We start from the raw sequence: 22,001 nt of genomic DNA, 5'->3' as shown, positions 1-22,001 counted from the left end.
TTTTTTTGGTCCAATCGTTGTAAAATGTTCACACAGTGTAAAAAAATAAAAAAGGTCAAAAATAAATAAGTAAATCTGGGCAGCTGAACAATGGAGCAAGTGAAGCATATGCATGCTCTCTTTATTAGAGGGGGAGCAAACATACTCTTGATCTTTCACCTTTTATTTGAAATACAAAATGATGTCCAGTATAAATAAGTGCATGAGCATGAGTTTCTGAAATTTGTCTAGGTTTTTTTTAAAGATTTTTAACCACCCCTAAAAAACACTGTCTCTTTAGAAAGAAAACACAGAACGCCACATTCTCTGCTGTAAAGTGTAAAGTTTTCATTGGCTTCATTAGTTTTTAACTAAATTTGGACTAAGGTTTGACTAAAAACAGCAACAAAAAATCACAAAAATGGAAACGCAAGGTTTTGTTCAAATGGCGGTGATGTGTATATGTATGTATAAAAATGTGATATCAGTTCATGATTTTGATTGTTTTCATTATATAGTACATTATAAAACTGAATGAGCAATAAGATAACATTTAACAAATGTTGTGCTGTTAAACAAGTCATGCTAGCTCAGAAAACCGTTTTAACAGCTGATTTCCGGTATGTCAAATCAAACAGTGGATTCAATTAACAAAAGCCTGGAATAATGAATATTTAATGATGGGAGGGCAGCATATTACAGCCTGCAGGAGCCCCCCGACCCTCCCTGTTGCGCTTTGTCTGACAGTTTGGGAGTTGTAAATCGATCCACAGAGCCTCATTCTGGCTGTTATTCTCACTCACTCCCTTTGTCTTTGTCTTTGTGTCTCTCTCTCTCTCTCTCTCTCTCTCTCTCTCTCTCTCTCTCTCTCTCTCTCTCTCTCTCTCTAGTGTCACCACCTGCTCAGCCCTCTCCCATGGGACCCCCTTCCTTCCCTCTGAAATCCCCATTTTTCTCTCCCTCCCTTTCCCCTTCTCTTTACACACGCTCTCATATATACACGCACACACACACGTCTCTTCTGCTGTAGGCTCTTCGTTTTCTATGCTCAATTTAGGATTCGGGCGTTCTCTCTGTGGACAGTGAGCTCACTGTTCATGACTGAGAAAAAAACTCGTGTCTATTTGGGTTTCACATTCTCTGGTATTGCAGATTTCTCAAAAATGACTTATCAGTCAGTTATAAGCTATATAACTGTAATGACAGTAACTAATAACAGAGGTTAAATGCTATAATGTATCAATAAATGTAAGACACTAGATAGATAGATAGATAGATAGATAGATTACATATTTTACACACTTTGCTTTGGCCAAATTCCAAATACTGGAAAGGTCAGGGCAGGGCAGACTGTTTGATTTGTGCCTGCAAATTAGCTCTGGAGCCGTGTTACATTGGTTACTTTGGATTCGTGCTGCAGTGGAGAGGAATGGGGGTGTTTTACATCAGAAATGCTTCTGTACAGCTGTAAGTGAAATACATTTCATAGTTTTGTTCTCATGCTCCTCATTTGTATCGTTCGACCGCAGTCTCCACAGAGTCAGACACATCTCGATGTGTGAGCAGAGTCTTTGTCACTGCCAACTGAGTTGTTTTGTTCATTAGTGTGTCAGTGGACACTTGAGCTATGTCACATGGTATCAGCTGGTATTGGTGCATTTTTATGAGGTTGAGTATGAGTAAATGAGCACTGTACTGGCCCGATAACCAATATCAGTATTGGTACCAATGCATCCCTAGTTTTACCATCATTGGGACTGTTAACCTTGGTAATGCATTTATTGAGCTTGTTATAGCTATTGTCGAGCTTATTAGTGAGCTTGTTATTAAGCTTATATAATCAACTGATTATTTCATTCAGCAAGTTGCCAAAAAGCTGTTGGATGTTAGCAAATATCTAAATACAGTTTCAAACTCCAAAACAAATAATTGTTCAGTTTGTTTTGTTCATTCGTATTGGCATATGTAATGCTGTGTGTTTGAAGAAAGGGGTCTGTGTGTTTTTGTTTGCTTGTGTGTAGGCATTCAAAGACAGAGTGTGTGAGAAGACAGGGAGAATGAGACAGGGGGGGGTGTGTGTGTGTGTGTGTGTGTGTGATAATGGATTTCTTCCTTCAGCGGCTTACCCAGAATTCCCCCATCAGCAGATCGATCTGTGATAACTTTAAAAACTAAGCCGCACAGCCGTGTGTAAATGAGCCACTCCAGGAAGAGCTGAGTTTCTGTTCCACTCGGCCAGCAAGCAGCCCGATGATACCACCGATAAGCAGATGAAGAGCTGATTGGGATGGAGATATGGAGAGATTATTCTATGTCTTCTCCTCTTTCCATTGCTTCATTTTGTTCTTCATAAGGGTGCATGTTAAAATCATGACAACAGCAGTATTGATGGACTGTTGATTGAATTTTCTAATTTAACTCATTTCTAACAGTATTAAGTGAGTAGAACTGAAGACGTTTGCTTCTTTAGTGTTGCTATGAGGCAAATGTACCTACCAAGTTGTGGAAGCCTACAAAAGTCTTGGTGCCCCATTCATATTACACATTAATAGATCCTCTGCAGAGAACAGCTTCGGCACATTTAAATGCACAGTTACTATTACATTTCTATCACCTTTTTTTGGATTATAGTTGTAGACCTTTTGAACCATTTTATTCCAGAAGGTATAGAGATTGTTACTACTCCAGAATTTCTTTTGCACTGTTTAGCTGGTGTGGAGGCATGATCCTGCCCATATGTGGTGATGTAACCTCTTTTGTACAGTTAGACACTTTACAGTTCCAACTTCAGTAAGGATCTACATTTGTGTGGCATTCACAGCTAAAAAGTTTGAGGTCTTATTAAAAAAAAACTGAACTGTGAAAACAATAAGTAAAAATAAATTGTTCTGAGAAACATTGCATTTTTAAAATTGGTCACACCAGAAGATTGAGATCTGAGCTAATGCTTTTTTAATGCGCATTTTGTCTGTCTTTTACTGTCTTTTGTCTTTGCACTGTTTACTATGCATCTTTTATTACTGTACTGGAAAAGTAGCCCGATAGTGTTTCGTTATACTGTACTACCCTGTATTGTATAATGACAATAATGTTGAATTGAATTGAATTGAATTTAGAGTGCGGCTTGACATTACGAAATGGTTGTCTTGGCTCAGCACTGAAATGTACAGAGGTGAATTCTATTCTCTTGCTACCATCACAAACTTTGGTTGAAAATAAGACGTTTTATGGTTGGAGCTTGTTGAGCTAGTGGATGAGAAGTGTAGACCAGTGTTTCTCAAACCCTGGTGCTGGAGTCCCACTGCCCTGGATCAGTCCCACTCATGAGCTCATTAACAGCCCAGCTGAATTGAAGTAGGTGTGTTAAAGCTGAAATGTACTAAAATGTGTTGGGCTGTCGACCTCCAGGACCAGGGCTGAGAGACACTAATATAGACCATGTGTATTGTGTCGCTGCAGTGAGTCCCCTCTGTGTTTGACACATGACCAGAGATGTCACTGGTCCAGCTTTTCTTAGCCTTATTCTCTGAAAAGGCTTTCATAGTGGAAAAAAAACATGTCTCTAGTATGACCCAGGACCTTAAAATGAGTGACCTTACAGGTAAAATTCAGGTTTCGAGATGGCTTCTGCTGCAGTTTTTAGCTCTCTGACACTTTTGGTGACAGACAGTTCTGCTACTTTCCACACTCTCTACTAACCAGCTGTAGTCATCCTCACCATAGACCTGCAGAGTGCTTTATTGACTAAGCTAAAGCAGCGCACCTGCAGTGGGAGGGGCCAGGTGTACACATCCTGTCTCCCTGGCAACAATTACCATGGCTGTGATGCTTGATGATTGCACAGATGTGGCTTTTGTGAAGGAAGATGTGGCCCACTCCCTCTTTATTTGGCGAGCTAAACATAACCAATGAAACAGTGAGGACAGCTGTTCCGTTCACTGCTTATTTCCACCATCCTGATAAGGAGGTGCAGAGGAGTTGGAAGTTGAGATGACCCAATGCTAAAAAAAAAAACCTCTGCACTTGGAGAGAGGCTTGGAAAAAGTGCTCCTTGGGGGCAGTTGGTCATCTGTTATTTCTTCTTCTCTCTCTCTCTCTCTCTCTCTCGCTCCCTCTCTCTCTCTCTCTCTCTCTCTCTCTCTCTCTCTCTCTCTCTCTCTCTCTCTCTCTCTCTCTCTCTCGCGCTTTCTTTTTCTCTCCTTTTCTCTCTCCTTTCTCTTTGTTCTCTCTCTCGCGCTTTCTCTCTGCATCTCTTTATCTTTCTCTCCTTTTCTCTCTCTCTATCTTTGTCTTTATATTTCTCTCCTTTTCTCTCTGTCTTTCTCTTTGTTCTCTCTCTCTTTCTTTTATCTCTCCTTTCTCTTTGTTTTCTCTCTCCCTCTCTCTTTCTCTTTATATTTCTCTCCTTTTCTCTCTGTCTTTCTCTTTGTTCTCTCTCTCTTTCTTTTATCTCTCCTTTCTCTTTGTTTTCTCTCTCTCTATTTCTCTTCCTCTTCCTCTCTCTCTCTCTGTATCTTCTGTCTCCTTTCTCTGTTTTCTCTCTCTTTTTCTCTCTATCTCCTTTCTCTTTGTTTTCTCTCTCCCTCTCTCTCTTTCTCTCCTTTTCTCTCTGTCTTTCTCTTTGTTCTCGCTCTCTCTTTCTTTTATCTCTCCTTTCTCTTTGTTTTCTCTCTCCCTCTCTCTTTCTCTCTTTCTCTCTTTCTCTTCCTCTCTCTCTCTCTTCTGTCTCCTTTCTCTGTTTTCTCTCTCCCCCTCTCTCTTTTTTTCTATTTCCTTTCTCTGTTTTCTCTCTCTCTTTTTCTCTCTATCTCCTTTCTGTTTTCTCTCTCCATTGCTCTCTCTCTTCCTCTCTCCATTGCGCTCTCTCTCTCCGCAGTAGCGGCTGTTTTTACTAAGAACTGCATGCCGTACAGTGTCACTAACCACGTTGGTGAGTCTTTTTGAGATTATTTAACAGTAGTATTGTAAATCATTTTCTGCACCCGATGAAGGGAGTCAGGAGACTGGATGCAGCAATGATCTTCTTTATTTAAGGGCACTTTGTGAAGTCAGCAGTGGTCCAGTCTGAGTTCAAAACTGCGCTCTGTCCATGTGCACTCTCAGCCTGCAGAGATCCTCCTCAGCCATCAGGCAACAGGCCTTTCAAGCAATGTTGTATCAGTCAGAGGTAGTTACAAAGACTGCCTCTTTAGATGAGCTTAAACTACAGCTAACCACTACAACTCTGGATGCTGATTAGGATTTGTTGTCTTGTCCTCAGGCATTTTTGTCCTCACTGGACAATCTACCAACATGTTAGTTTGTTAGAGAAATGTATTTTTACTGTTTCTGCATCTAGCTATCATCAGATTAGCCTGTTTGCCTTGCCTTCTCAGTCACATCCCTAACAACACGTACTTAGCAGCACGCTCATGTTAACACTCATGTGTTTTAGAGTAGCAGAGTATAACATAACACACAAATTCAGTGGAGTATTCAAAATTCTGCACTATTTCTGGGTCACTGTTCAAATTTATGCAAATTTGTGACATTGACCATGTTAAGCTATATTTGAGCCTTATACCATATTATATCCATACTATATTCATATTATATCATGCAAACATACAACTAGGGCGGTCATGAATAGGAAATCTTAGCTGATGATTATTTGTCTTTATTATACGTAACTGTGCTTAATGGTTCTTGTTCATCGAAAATCACACATAGATAACCAATACAATAGCATGAATCAGAGATGCCTTCTAGTCATGTTAGAGCTCCAAGTTAGAATTGAAGACTTTTTTCATTTGTAATGAATGTATTTAAAGCTTTCTTTTGTTCACGTGTATTTGCCTAAACTCCAGAAACCCAAATCACAAATAGTGTTTGTTGCAAAAATCTAACTACTGTGGAAAATTATTGTAGTTTTAAACTGTGTTCATCCCCAAAAATTATGATCATGTCAAATAATCGTGATGAGGCAATTATGTAATAATTGTGACAGGCCTACACACACAATGCAATATCACATACTGGCTGTATTTCATTGACTACAAAAGAAGAAACCATTGCACTCATTTCCATGGTTGTCTCCTATCACATCACACATTTACTAGCATGTTGATGACTGTGCCTCCCAAAAGCTTTATCATAGTCTGCTTACAGTTCTGATTAACAGCTCACTGTATAGGCTAAGCCATATTTTACGTGAGTTTAAGTCTCCGCTCTCTAGTCCCCTGCTGCCCCCTCAGAAATGGTTGTTCAAAGTATGGGTGGAGGATGTGACTCAAAACTGACATTCCAGTTCTTTGGATTTTCAGTGTAATTGTTTTGTTACCATGACAAGTAACGTTCTGGGTTTGAACAACAGTGGCGCTTCTGTATAACCTTTGGATCAGAAGTCTATGCTGATGTCCAAGAAAAAACATTCCTTGTATTTTTAGTTAGGGTGGAAATCACTAGATAGTATGATATTGCTGTGAAACCTGAGCCATGATCTGATTCTATAGCGATTTTCACAGATTTGTGATCTGCTAATGCTGTGATATGACAGAGCGATGTATTGCATTTATGTCTTTTGGCTGCACAATGCCTACAAAAGGAAACTTTGTTTTATTTATTAAATTTTACACTTCATCCCACTGGAATCAAAGCAGAATTGAAAATAGTTTGCAATGGTAGGTGACGGTAATATCAGGAATCTTGCCCAAAAACATATATTGAAGTAGCAGTGGATGCCCTGACTGAAAAGGAATAGATCTTCGATTAACCTTGTGTGGAGTCTCTCTCATTAGAAGGAACAAAAAAAATGAAAACTGTTATACTTGTTCCTCCTGTTTTGCCCAAATTGCCACAATGATTAATTATTTTTATTTATTTTATTTTCATTAACACACCTGTCAAGTAACAGTCACAAGCAAATCTACAGATACGGTGATTTTTAAGTACAGAAACGTAAAGGGGCCATGTGGGTAGTCAATCTAGGAATGATTATGCAGCCATAAAGTGTAATGGAAAAATAAGAGCACAGTAGATATTTGTAGACCATCCAAAACACCAGGGAGAAAAGAAATCGGCTCTATTTTTGAGATATTTATGTCAGTGTAGGTTCTTGGAGCCTAAATAGAACATAGCCTAAAATCTGGCTAAGGCATACATAATATGTTCATTGTGGCACCAAAAATTTTAAAAAGCAAAGGGAAATGTCCTCTGTTACGAGATTTTCAACCACTCCTGGCCCAGTGAGCTGTCTGAACTGCTTTTAAGCTTTTGATGTTGTCTCTGCTCCAAAAAAGGGCAAAATAACCCGCCTCAGTGACTGCACAGTTATTAAACTCATATTGCTCTCTGTTTCTAGCTGACAGTAGCACATGAACAGCTACTACCACTGCAATGGAATCGTCCCCCCGTTTTGGGACTGGTGTATGCTAGGGCTGCATAATATGGACAAAATGCTAGTACTGTCGCTGCATTCAGTGGGAACATGCACCCAAGTTTTTCACTCACCTGTACTCCTGTACTCTTGTGATGTGACAATAAATCTGATTTGATTTGATTTTGATTTGATTTACTATGATTAAACTATGTCTTGCATTGAACAAAAATGCATTAGTGAATCAATATTATGACTGGATTAAAGATTTTCCTGCCTTTTTTTGGATTACGTGAACTCCTCAATTCACCAAAACACTCACAGAAGTGTTGATCTAGAACTGTGGTTGGTCAAAATGCTCTCAGCACACAAGACAGTACTCATTTGCATATTTCTGCCTTCTGCAATATCAGTGTTGCAAAAGAAAATATCGCAATAATGATTAACAAACAAATGTAGAACCCTAATCGTAGTTGTCTTAGGGCAACATTGTTCAACAGTGGCCAGAAACCAGCCATTCCATATTCCCTCACATTACATTTGCATTAGAATGTAGAAGTAATTAAGAGTGGCCCGTTGTCTGTAACGCTTGTGTGGAGTAGATGAGTGGACACTGGCATATGCAGGAATGTCTGGACTCCAGAGGCAAATATAAAAGAATCCGGTCTGTGGGCCTTTAAAGTGACATTTGAGCAAACTGACACATATGGATGTAGATCATTATGGTTCCAAATGGACCTAGAGTTTCCTGACAAACAGGAAACAGAACACATGGGCTGCTACCTGCCTCACTTCCTGCATAACAGAGCAGGTGATTCATCGCACATGGAACATTCAGCGGTGATAACAAAGATATTTTAATGAGACATTCCTTAGCCGAGTGGTAACTGGAGATGCTGGTTTTTTTTTTTTTTTTTTTTTTTTTTTTGCTTTTTTTTGTGTTCATTTCTGTATGGCACAAAAATATGGACCTTTCTCCACCCACACACGCAGAAGTGTTGCTAGGTGGGAAAAACTTTACAGAAGATTGCCAAATTTCCCATTGAATCTAATGAGAAATACAGCACAGCTTAGTGTTATTTGTTTCTGGTCTAATGTTGCTGTTTGTAACCTGCTGCAAAAGCATAGCTGCAGTTTGGTAGCATAGCATTTTAAACTGGTAACCCAGTGCTGGATTGGTCAGTTTGAAAAATGGGACCACAATTGATATACAGTAATAGTTTCTACAAAAAGGATTTAGAGGGCACTGGTTCCAAACCCCAGGTACCCCCAGGAGCAGTTACTTTTCCAAAAATTTTAGCTACTTTGTCACTTAATGGTGATCATATGGAGGAATGGAGTAAAGGTTGTGTACATAATGCAAGGATAATGCTGTTGCAAATTGGAAAGTAAGTATTTGGTCACACAGTTTTTCTGGGGAATGACTGACCTGTTTACCAGCAGTCGATTTGGTGTGTTTATGACCAGAGTCAGCCTATTACAAAACGTTGACAGTGACAGAAATTTCTGACTGAGAATTCCACTACGACACGTTTAAAAAGCCATCAAAAAAAAACGGCATGTGATGACCAAAGGAACAACAGTTGCAGGCTCTGATGAACGACTCAAGAAGCAAGGTGTCATTTTTACTGCAGACTAAACGTCAGAGAATTTTTTTTTATTGTGTAATGCGGCATGTTGCACATAAATATAAATTGTGGTTTGTGACCAGGACTTAGTCCTCATCATTGCCTTCAGTGTGCCTCAAATAGGATTGAATTTCTATAAAATCATATAGCCACTGCTGTGGAATCTGCCCTCCTTGAGGAGGGTGGTTGGCTATTTTTAACTAATTTTAACTAATCACAGCCATAAAGTGAGTTAAAATGGTCAAAGAATCAAATGTAAACAGGTATGTGTCATCTGAAAATTGGAAACAGTAAAACAGTAAACTTAAAGGAATCCAGTTCTGTGAAAGGACAGCTTCAAATGCATTCTCTTCTTATCCATTAAATGCAGGTCTGTTTTAGGTAATGCTGCTTGAGGGCAGATGGTCTGCCCAGCCTGATAAGTTGGCGATCTTTAGAATGGTTTCTTGATTAGAAGCGATGGCAGACATTAGGCCCATTTAGATACGGCCTGTTCAAAGTTAAGCTAGCCTATTGCAACATGTCTCGTGGAGGTCAAAGATTAATGGAACTAAATTTCTAATAAGAAGCTCTCAGAAATGCTAGTGTTTGAAGGTGAGTTGTTTTGTTTGTTTGTTTGTTTGTTATGAAGCTTGCTAGAGCATCACCTCGTGCTTGCACCGCCTGGCTGGTATCTGTTGGATCAGCTAATGGAGCAATGGAGCAACAACATAGTGTGACGCGCAGTTGCTTAACACACACACAGTTGCTGTTTATGTGCTGTAGATGAACCATGTTTAACACAGCCTCCTCTCTATCTGCAATTCAAAAAAGTTTATTCTTTTATTTGGACTTTCGGCTTCAATTTTGTGTTGCTGTACTTGCAAGTGTTGCCTAGGCAAGGATAGACAGATATAAAAATTTGCACTGGCCACTCAGGCAAGTCACTAGGCCAGTGAATCTTGTGTCCACAATAATAGAAACAAACTTTAGCCAATGGAACAACATCTCTATTGCCAGGCAGGCCAGCTCAGCAGAAGACACACGCCATCGAGTTACCCATTGCAGTGGATCTATGTGTCTAACTGGTTTGTTAAATGGGAATAACAATGCAAAAAACCTCCAAGGCAGGTGAACCTGCAGACAGGCCCTGCATTTTTGATGGCCAATGTGAAATGTTATGGTCAGGGGTCAACCCTTGTTTCTAGGTCAACAGGAAACATAAATCATAATACTGTGCTGTATCTTGATGATAGGTGAGAGTGATGGGAGGTGGAGGAGAAACATGGTGTTATTATTGGTTAATATTATTTTCCCCTTCTGCTAGTGCACATAAACAAAACTCCAAAGTTGGTTTGGAGTCAGGCAAAAGTTAATGTTTTGATCAGAGATTACAGGAAAACAGGAATTCTGTCTTTTAAACAATATAAGCTGTGATTACTAAGACCAGGGTCATGAACTGATGTGGTAATGAAGGCCCCGTTTTGTGTTGACGTTGACTGAAAGATGTTTATATTTTGTTGTTGAGTGTTGAGTTAATGCTATAATATGGAGTGTATCATAGCAGCATTATCTAGTGATGTCCATTCATACGCATGGATCTGTGTGTTTGTCTGTAAACAGTAGAGGCTAAGAAGTCTTACTCTTTACCGCCTCTGTCTTTGACTACGGTACAATGAGACTATTCATTTTTACTCATAGTGCTTACACACACACTCACATTCACTCACACTCACTCTTTCTTGAGACTGATTGAACCCCCTGAAGACCAACGGCAGAAGGTTCTTTGCACACTGAACTCTGTAATGAACTCTGTGCACTGTGCTTCAGCGCACACACTCAGTCATTTTCTGGCAATACACTCGTGTGTGTTTTCTCCCTCAGCCAGAGCTCTTTATTGCGCTTTTGTGTGATTGCATGCCAACAGGGTCAGTATGTTTTTGTGTGTGTGTGTGTGTGTGTGTGTGTGTGTGTGTGTGTGTGTGTGTGTGTGTGTGGTTTTTTTCATCACAAAAATTTTTCAGCACAAAAAGTGTTCCTGTGTAGGACAACCAGAGGGAAACGGACTAACTTACAATTTCAACCTGACTAATGTGCATTCAGACTAATTTTAATATTAGAGTACATGTAAGAGTTAATGAACTGATATTCAGTTAACCGCAGGGATGGAAAAGGCAACAGCAAAAAGGAGCAAAAAAGGAAATTGGCCAATGTTAGGGGATTTTCCTCAGCAGATGATATGGCATCATATGTTAGAGATAATAGAGAAATGTGTTTTTTTTTTTTTTACTATTTCTGTATTGAGCTGACTTCATCTTGGGAAAGTTAGGTAGCCTCGTTAGTGAAAAAGCCACATAAGGGTGCCTCTGCCTTTACAGTCACAGCGTTAGCAATGCATTCTTGGCAGAGTGATCATGCTAAGGCATCCATGTTTCAGAGTAGCAGAGTGTAATATAATATACATATTTACACATGAATAGGAGCAAAAATGATTTCAGTATTTGTAGCACCTTGACCTGTTAGCTGAGTACTTGAATACCTGTGCACACCCCTGATTTCTCTGTAACGTGCGCTTTACAAAAGTTTGATTATATTAAAACCAAAAGGCCTAAACCATTTTTCTTCATGTTGTGAAAGAATTCTTTCTGAGTTAAAGTAGTAACTCAGTTCGCAACCAAAGTCAGTCTGCATTAATGTTTTGTTATTGTTGCGCAGCTAAGATGATAAATTAAAGTAAAACCTTTATTGCTTGGAAGTTATATGTTAGCTTGCAATGTAGAGTTAGCTGTCATGTAATGAACAGACACATAAGCCTACTGACCTGAAACTGACAATGTGCAAACGTACATGATCTTAAATACAAGCGTTCCACTCCACGTCTTGGAAAGATATACAAACAAAAGTGTGTCTGTATGTATCTGTGGTAGTATTAAAATTCTGACAGGCTGTCATTTACAAGTATGAAAATCAGACATTTGGTTCTTGTTCCTGCTTTCATACACTTGTTCTACTGCCTTTTCTCTTCTTTAACACACACTATCTCTCTCTCTCTCTCTCTCTCTCTCTCTCTCTCTCTCTCTCCTCTCTCCTCTCTTTCTTTAACTATCCATCTTCTTTCTTTCCTTCCCCTGGAGGTGTGTCCACCTACTAGAGTACATCTGCTGTCACTGCACAAGAATGTGAAGAATCTTCCAGATGTTTCTCCATGTATCTATGTGCGTGTTGGTGAGGGAGCAGGTCAGAAAAGGGAGTTAGGCTAGCAACTGTGTTGTACTGAGTTCCCTTAGTTGAAAGGTTCTGCCTCTTTTCTTCTATATCCCATATATTTATGAATCTTTAGAGCTTATTCTTTACTGCTGAGGCTGTAAAGGATCCATTTCTGCTTTTGGATTTCACAGTGCAACCAACACTAAAGGCAGCAGGATGCTTCTTTTATACATTCATAGAATTTACCTTTTGAATTAAGAATAAGATGTGTAAATTTCATCTGTCACAAGTTTTTCCTCTAGGGTTTGCTCTCTCTCTGTCTCTGTCTCTCTCTCACTCTCTTTCTCTCCCTCTCTCCTATCCTTCTGTCACACAGTTTCTGCCCCATGGGTTTAACTGAGCCCAGAATCACTGGCATTCTCACGAGTTACGGCAACTGAATAGAGCTCCCTGTGTGTGTGTGCATGTCTGAGACAAAGAGCAAGAGAGAGGAGGAGTTAAAGAAAGGCCAGTTGAATGCAGGAGCCTTGTGCCTGCTTGCTTTGGCATTATAAGTTGAACTGTGTAACCCAGAGCTGAAAATGAACATTCAGTGACCCCACTTACGCCAAACCCTCAGTACCCTGATAAGCGGCCTTTACGTGGTGATACTTTCACCCATGTGCAAAAATAATTGTGAAATGTAAGTTCTATGCAACTTGACAGTTACCAGACGCAATCAAGAGTTGCATGCAGCACATTTGTTTGTTCCACTAGTTAAGATCAGTAACTTGTATTTTTCATACACTCTATTTCCAAAAGTATTCACTCACCCCTCCAAATCATTGAATGCGGGTGTTCCATTCACTTCTATGGCCACAGGTGTATAAAACCAAGCACCTAGGCCTGCAGACTGCTTGTACAAACATTTGTGAAAGAATGAGTTGCTCTCAGGAGCTCAGTGAATTTCAGCATGGTAAATATTCCACACTCAACTGTCAGTGGTATTATAAGCAAGTGGAAGCAATTGGGAATGACAGCAACTCAACCACGAAGTGGTAGGTCACGTGACAGCGCGGGGTCAGCGGATGCTGAGGCGCATAGTGCGCAGAGGTCGCCAGCTTTCTGCAGAGTCAGTCGCTACAGAGCTCCAAACTTCATGTGGCCGTCAAATTAGCTCAAGCATAGCATAGAGAGCTTCATGGAGTTTCCAAGGCCAAACAACTGTAAACAACCAAGGCTTACATCACGTAGGACGATGCAGAGCGTCGGTTGCAGCACTGCCACTGGAGTGGAGACATGTTCTCTGCAGTGACGAATCACGCTTCTCCGGCTGGCAATCCAATGGATGACTCTGGGTTTGGTGGTTCCCAGGAGAACTGTACTTGTCTGACTGCATTGTGATAAGTATAAAGTTTGGTGGAGGGGGGATTATGGTGTGAGGTTGTTTTTCAGGAGTTTGACTCGGCCTCTTAGTTCCAGTGAAAGGAACTCTTGATGCTTCAGCAGACCAAGAGATTTTGGACAATTTCATGCTTCCAACTTTGTGGGAAGAGTTTAGGGATGGCCTACTTTTGTAGATCGTGTTACAGCAGGCTAACAAAGGAGAACAAATACTGGCACAAGATAGGAGTTTTGACTTCAGTCTGGACCTTGAATCCAGTTTCTGGTCCTGTATTTTGTAATGACCAGTAATTTTGTTATCAACTGGCCTGTTGACGTAACTCGAGGGTTCTTAGGAAGCACCGTACAATCCAGGTTTTTGCTCTAGACTTACTTGTAAAATATATGATTAGTACAAACTGTGTACAGGTCAAATAAACAGGTCTGTCTGAGAGTCCTGAAGACTGATTTGAGAACCTCTGATGTAACTGATTGGCAAACAAGTGACTGCAAAATCCAGGATTGGAAACTGGATTCAGGGTCTGGACTTCAGGACATCTGCCATAGACTTTCATTCCAAGGGATCTTTTCTCATTGACTAAATAATTTATTTTCAAACATTTTCGGTATTTATTTCTGCTCTTAATTCTTTTTCTAGTGATTTGCTTGTTTGGTTCTCCTGCCCAGGCTTGGCTGTTGCCTTGACCACAGAGTAGGTGCTAATGCTTATGACCCCCGGGTCCTTTTAGACAGCTGTCATGTCAACATTGGCCAGTAAATTAGCAACCATTGTATGTTTTATTTTATACTCCATGATGTGTCAATAATTGAAATCAGTTGGTTGATACAACATTGTCGGTCACATGCCCAGCATTTAGTATCATCACCTGTTGACTCTTCATAAAACGGGCCTCACTCATTGGTCTCATTGTAAGATTTGTCAGATGATGAGTTTCCCAAAGGCAGCAGTGTGTTTGTGTATTTGTGAGTGTGTGTACCGCACATATGTGCGTTTTGTGTGTATATGTTGGGGGATAGTGTGACTCACAAGTGGTGTGGTCCCTCCTAGACAGACACACAAGCACACACACCCACAATCACAGTTCCAGGCTATTTATAGTCAGCCACATCATTGCACCATTAAACCTTCATTAAAGGGAGGCCTTTTAGGCATGGTCTGCAGACACGCTTCATGTGACTGATTTGTGTGTGTGTTTATGTGTTCAGGTCAATTTAGGGCTGAATGAGGGTAGACAGAGTGTGAGTGTTAAACTCCCACTGAAGATGACATTGTTTTTATGCACTTTACTTAAAATAAATAGCTTACAAAATAAAATGGAAAACAAAATAACTGATAATCCAAAAAAAAAGCTCAGGTCAAGGACAGTGACATGCTGATTTAAGTAACTACTATCTAAAGTAAAAGGATCATTTTTGCAATAACTATGAAACAAACAGTAAACAATTTAATAAGAGTGTAAATCTCTCTGCTCACAATAACTGTTTGTTCTTTAGGAAAAAATTCAATGCCTCAGGAATTAGTACCATAAATCGATTTGATTATTTTGGAATGATTCCAAATTCTTTTTTAGAAATACTTTGAATATGCAAATATTATTACTGTGTACTGTTTGTTTTCCACTGGATTTTTGAAAATTTATGAAAGGATTCTCTTCCGTTTTGGTCACAAGAGTAGACCAATGAAATTGGGCCAACAGTCAGTGTTCCAGCTCACCCCTGGATGATATTGGACGGAGTTGATGTTAGTGCTCTTTGTAGGCCAGTCAGGTTCTTCCATGTTTCTTTGTGGCCCTTGCTTTGGGCATGGGCCATTTTTTTTCATTGTGTTTACTTAGCAGTAGCGCTTAGTCTATGAGCTTTGTTCACGACTTAGATGTTGTTACTGCTCGATTCTTCCACTTCGTAATAAGAGCGCTTACAGTTGACCAGGGCAGCTCTAACAGGGCAGAGATTTGATAAACTGACATTTTGGAAAGGTGACAGTGACGGTAAACATGACAGAGCTAAATTTAAAGTCACTGAGCTCTTCCATGCAACCTTTTTTACTGCCAGTGTGTAATACTTGATCTTATGCACCTGTTAGCAATGAGTATGACTGAAATAGTTCAATCCACTCATGAGAGAGTTTGTCCACAGCAGTGTTTCCCACACATAGGCTATTGGTAGAGTTTAGATTTTATATATACTTGAAATTACAGTTGCAGTGATTTCACGTCCAGTGACTGTAATCAGATTATTGGAGTTATTCACATTTTTAGTTTGAGTGTATGTTGGGAGGCATCATTAAAACCAGTGACTGCCACATCCATAAAACTGACCTATTTTTCTTTTTTCTCTCACACAACTGAACAAACCAGTTTTATCATGAAAGCACCTCTTGTCTATCATTTCCTGCCTCTCTTCTTTGTTTCTGCCTGTCTCCCATTTTCTTGATTTTTCCTTTCCTGTGTACCTCTTTTCTGTTGGTGTGCTGTTGTCCTGAGCTCCCCTTCTTTGTCCTCCCCCCATCTCCTCTCATTCTCTTGTCCCTTATTCTGCTTTGCATCCTCTCTTGCTGTTAAGCAGTGATGGCAGCATTGTGATAAGTTGCTGCTGATAGAAAGCGTTGCATTAAGCTGACAGGCCCAGGGAGCCTCAGGAGTGTTCACGTTTAAAGTGCCCCCTTGTGTATCATCAAGAAAATGCAACACTTTTCAGTTAAGCTTAGACATGGTAAAGAAGTCATATTTTAAATTACATGCTGGAAATAGTTCCCTAAAAACATTAGCCAAAACTATAGTCTTCATTAAGTTGCAGACAAAAACTCCCTTGATGCCGTACTACATGCGCTCAGAAGTGAGGGAAACTGTTCAGCCCCATAGTTCCAGCAGTATGGAGGTGTCAACTTTGAGAAGATGTCAGATTTTCTTAACCCTTTAGATGGTGAAGATACACTGCTGGTTCCAGAAATCTTTATTACAATATTCCAACACCAGAGAACTCAGTTTGCATTGGATTCCATGTAGTACCTGAATAATAAGCCCTAGGATATAATAAGCCTGAGATTTTGTGGAGTTCATAACAGCTTTCCAGCCTTAATTTATTCAGTATTTTAAGTGCCATATATCATACGATTTTCTTGAATTTTTAGCCCTTCAGATTAAACCGGCTGTTTTTGTTGCTGTGCTTTTGAGGACAATATATGTAAATGAACTCTGTTCTGATTGTGTTCCCTGTATTATACTTCATTTAAAAAGCAGTCCTTGCTAAAGCACTCCTCACAACTTCAGTGTGAATGGGCTGAACTAAACAGCTGTATAGGTTGACTATACATTGGTTTTTATGACATCACAAAAACAATAAATTCAATACACGTTGTTGTGGGAGCTTAGTTTCAATGTCTAAAATAAAGAATAAATGGAAGTGTTTTGAACTTGAACATGTTTGTTTACTACATAAATTGAAAAACAGTAAGGAACTGTTGTTTTTTTCATGATGTGCAAAAACAAGATGTTCAACAGAATGTCCAGCAAAGTTGTTGGGTTGCTAACTGTAATGTAGTCTTCCTGAAATCTTTCATACTCACTTATAGTACCTGGAGAATCGTATATATTGCTATGTGTGTATTTTTCTATGTGATTTTGGATGCAGCGTAAGTGTAAGCCTAACCTGACTTTGGTGTACATGCTGACGTGTGCAGTCAGAGACTATACTCCATTGCCTCAGATATTTTACAACACCAAGCTGGAAGTACTTTCCCATTGGATTTCTAGGTTTTACAAGCGTCTGTATCCTGCCAGATGCTGGAACCCTTGAGAAGCTACCTCCTGGACTTGTGGTTCCACTAATCTGGTATAAACCAGTCAACAATTCAACCAAGTCAGCAGTGCTCATTTGGAATGGTTTTGATTTGCTTTATCTTTAAAAATGGAGGAAAGTAAGTCACATGGCTTAAAGCAGTAAGAGAAGCCATATCATAACATATCTTGGCTGATGGGCTACAGTTGAGCTAAGGAGAAAATGTGTGGTTCAAACTGGTTATAAATCCTTTCCAAACTACAACAGATGGATGCAAGGGACAGAAAGCTCTCATTCAGGTGGTTTTCCATTGCGTAATTTGAACAGAATCGATCAGATTTCACTCCAGTGAAGTCCAGTGTGCAAGTATTGGTACAAGAACTCATGATCATTCAATCAAACCTTAATGTTCAGGTAAGTAATAGGAATTCATTTCTGTTTTTTGGAGATCTGACAGCAGCTTCTTGACAAAAGTACTGTGGCAATTTGCCATACGCTTCTGCAGATTAATGAAACTAGTGAATAGGACTGTATGCACAATGCTGTTCTGGTACCCAGTACTTACTAGAGCCTGACCAGTATATAAATTATGTCACCAGTACTAGAGATGCACCAAAATTTTGGCAGCCAAAACATTTCTGCCCGAAAAAAAGATGAAAGACAAAAAAAAAAAAACGTGGTTTGTTTCTTTTGCTCACTGCAATCAGAGGCATGTACTGTATCTTACATACTGTAGTAATTTTAGCACATTTATGTTAACTGTTTTTATTTGTCAGCTCATATTCGTCCTATTGAATGAAGATTTGATAAATAACAAGTGTATTTTCTTCATTACCTTGAGTAAATTAAATAAAAAATAAAAGGTTTCAGTTATTGTCAGTGTGTCCTGAATTGATTTTGATTCATCACTAGCCAATAACAATATAGTAATAATAAAATTCTAATAAACAATACTATTTGCTAATATGATTTACAATTATATTTTGTATTTAAATTTCTTAAACTCAAACAACGAAACTCGCAGTAATCTAATATATAACTCTTGTTTTATTTTTTGTTGTTTTTTTTTCTTAGCATACAGAGTTTTTTGGTGTTTTTTTTTTTTTATGCACGTCCTTCAGTTAAAGTTGTCATTTCCGTGATTGTGTTTTGTGTTTAGACTCACCACTTCAACCTTTAATGTTGTCATGTTGTTAAACAAGTGGTGACTTATACTGGATTCTCCAGTAACACAGTTGTCTTGATTTTGAGAAATTGAGAAATTGAATTCTGTTGATATTGCAACCAACAAAAAGGCAGTAATTACTGGTTACGCTTGATGTTTTCACCGATACTGATAAAACTGCTCCTTAGTATCGTCTGATATTATCTGCTAACTGATATATCAGTGGAGTCCTAGTGCTTACAGCATTTACGTCCAGTTTGAACCATGCAGAGTAGAACAGCACTATTGACTTAAGAGCTACAGATTCATTTCTGCCTTTTGGAGATCTGAAACAGACACGTTTGCCAAAAGAGTGCTGATCTACAATAATGTGCTACCTTATAATCAAACTAACAGGATTACATGCACGTTATCCTGGATTAGCACTCTGAATGTGACACACTCTCACTGTTATTTCTCATTCAACAATGTGTAACTGTGTCTGCGTTGCTTGCTGCCAGAGAACTGGAGTCTTGCAACATGTTTGATTCTTACATGCATGCTGTGTGTCTGTTGCTCTCTTTCTGTGTTCAGGAAGTCGTGGGGTGGAGCTGTAGCGACCTTCTTTTTTCTTTTTGACTTTCTCTTGTTCCTCACATTAAAATACTTTAGTTATTCCCTGTTGGAGTGTCTGCGATTTCTTTTTGTATTACTTTGGTTTCCTCAAGTTGGGAGCAGGCCTTGTGGTTTTGGACTTGAAAAGAGCTGAACGATACGAAACCAGGCTCAAGAAGAGCAGTTTTGACAGGACTTGGTATTGGGGGTGGGGTACGGCATCATGGCCGCAGAAGAGGGCAGCGGAGACGTCCCAATAGAAAGACGCCCGACGGACATCATGGGCCACCCAGAACCGGGCGAGACCACACATGGGGTAGGCTTAGCCATTGTAGGGTAGCTGTGGTGGTGTACTGATGTGTTCATCTGATGATGATGCATCAGTTCTTTGCAATTATAATCAATTCTAATAGTGTTCATTGGCGTGTTATTTCTTGGCTGAAATAGAAATGCTTGGGCAATTTCAAGTATAGAAAATTCAACAGAAGCTTGGTATATTGGTTTTATTAAGGAGCTATGGAAACGTTTTTTCCAGTCATAGTTGTGTACTTTGGATTTTTATGAATTGTCACAAAATAACTGGAAGAAATTGAATCAAATCATTGTGTAATTTGAGATTTGATGCACTCATTTTATAAGGAGTTGTAGGTGAATGTAATTGCAGTGAGGTCAGTTTTTTACAGCACTAGTTAGCACAATGGCCAATTTGAGTAAATTTTACTGTCATACTAGCTCTAACCTGACTGCTTCAGCTTAGGAAGTTCTTGTTAATTAGTTGATGTGCTGGGTCAGATGTGTTGGAGCAGGGAAACACTGTAGTGTTGGATTAACATATGGTTCTGTCTGAATAAGGAACTTAAACAGGCTTAAAGCTCTTTACTTCCTTGCCGCCATTGTTTTTGTGTTTTTATCTTCGTCTCCCCTCCCCTTGCGTTTCTCACTTTCCCCAGTTTCAGCAGTACTTCGCTCCTGATCTCTCTCTCTCTCTCTCTCTCTCTCTCTCTCTCTCTCTCTCTCTCTCTCTCTCTCTCTCTCTCTCTCTCTCTCTCTCTCTCTCTCTCTCTCTCTCTCTCTCTTTTTGTTTCTCTTCCTTCACTGCTACCTCCTCTTTCCCCTTTGGCCGACATCTTTGCTACGTTGCCTCAGCTGTCATCTTCTCTCTCTTTCTTATTGCCCCCTTCCTTTGCTTGAGTTCTGAGAGAACTTCCTTTCTCTCATTTCATCTGTAACGATTTCAAATTCATGTCCTCTTTATTTGTGTTTTTCAACTTAAGAACGTAATGGCTATATGTAATATATACATTGTGCTAATTATGCCAACAACAACTGCGAAATAAATTACCTGATACCTCAAAATGTAACCTGTTACTCTGTGAGACAAGCAGATCTATTTTTTTTTCTCTGTTGATTTGGTCATGTTGTTTCACCCTCACACTATCTTTTGTGTACATTTTTGGTACCCATGTGAACATGTTTGGTTGGGAGAAAGCGTGTGCACTTTGGTTTTCCCACATAAATATTTTGGAGGTGTACCCAGGTCTATGGACACCTGCTCAAGTAAATTTCAACCCATTGAATTTGACTGCACCCTGATGGGAAGCGGCTTAGAAAATGATGGATGGATGGATGGATGGATGGATGAATGGATGGATGGATTTGACTGCTATGTAAACACAGCTCTGAGTCGAGGGACAGTGAGAGAGAATGAAGGAGACGATGGGAAAATGAGCAGCAGCAGCAACACTTCCACAAATTGTCTGTTACACATAAAAATGCCTAGCTACAGTTACCAATGATTCATTTAATATTCACTGAACAGATGAATGCTGAGAAATATTTTAAGACACCGGAGGAGCTCAGGTTTCCTGATGTGTTCAGATTCATGGTCTCAGAGAAGTGCTTTGCAGCTGTTAAACGAGCATAAATCCCACTGAAATACGGTCAAAAGAAGTGGCTAGCTTGCTCATGTCTTAGTTGTGTTTTCAACATGTGTTTAACCCCTCATGTTTTCTTTTCTTCTGTCAGTAATAAATTGCTGCAGTTCACTGTTATTTTCTTGTCTGGTAGGGGTGTGTGTGTGTGTTTGGTGTGTGTGTGTGTGTGTGTGTGTGTACACACACAATTACATGAAGTGATAAAATGGGCCAATATCTCAACAAAACCCCTTCAGCATTTGAACATTTTAGTTAGGTTTAGTGGGACTTTAGACTTGGCGTCCGGTAGATTAGTTGAATCAGGTGTGGTTGAGTAGAGAAATCAGCAAACAGTGCTAGACACCGGTCTACCAACATCAGAGCTGTGCACCCTTGGCTTATAGCTTGTTTTTTAGGCTAGGCTAGTGACATTTTGATGAAGTGAATGTCATGACTGCCTCTGTCCCCAGTCTGTGTATAATTCTGTGTTTACATCCAGAACAATTAACATGTTGCCACTATGATTCAGCAGAGCCAGTTTAGAATGAGGACTGTCATACAAAGTAGACTGTATGCTGTGCATGATTTTGGAATCTGTGTTCTTGATAATATGAAACTGGTTCAGCTGAAGAAAACTGCATGATAATTCTAATGTGCTACTCCTTCAAATAGTGGAACACTAGGAAGCTATAAATAAAATTGTAGAAATGTTTGATGTAATGATGAATGGAGCCTTAGGTGACATGAATGAATGTAAGTAGATAATTGCAGTATTTTTTTTTATATATATATTTTGCTCACAGAATTCTTGAAATATTCAGTAAAACATCTGAAATACCTTTTGTCAAATAATTTGTAATATTTAAATCCACAGTGTATAAATATTATAGTATATAAATGTTAAAATGTCAAGTGATTCCAAAAATTTGAATGGGAGTATATAACATTAGTGAACAGCTGATTTGTTCACATAAAATCATAGTTTGCTATATATATATTTGGAGTTTTTGACTATTTAAACT

The 22,001-nt window shown here is 39.3% G+C and overlaps 1 protein-coding gene across 2 annotated transcripts in view; it reads left to right on the top strand.

The window, feature by feature from the left end:
• The window catches only part of pkn1a (protein kinase N1a), a 65,302-nt gene that overhangs the window by 7,965 nt on the left and 35,336 nt on the right, over positions 1–22,001 (top strand). Inside the window, exon 1 of one of the 2 annotated variants that reach the window (XM_017699080.2) lies at positions 19,075–19,382. The exons of the other annotated variant lie outside the window; for it this stretch is intronic. Within the exon in view, the coding sequence (XP_017554569.1) occupies positions 19,290–19,382 (93 nt within the window). The 5' untranslated portion in view covers positions 19,075–19,289. Of the gene's footprint in view, positions 1–19,074; positions 19,383–22,001 lie in introns of those variants that run through there. 2 annotated transcript variants of the gene reach the window in all.

The sequence above is a fragment of the Pygocentrus nattereri genome, chromosome 12 (assembly GCF_015220715.1).
Source record: "Pygocentrus nattereri isolate fPygNat1 chromosome 12, fPygNat1.pri, whole genome shotgun sequence".
NCBI classification, from domain to species: domain Eukaryota; kingdom Metazoa; phylum Chordata; class Actinopteri; order Characiformes; family Serrasalmidae; genus Pygocentrus; species Pygocentrus nattereri.
This window is presented reverse-complemented; position numbering and strand designations above follow the sequence as displayed.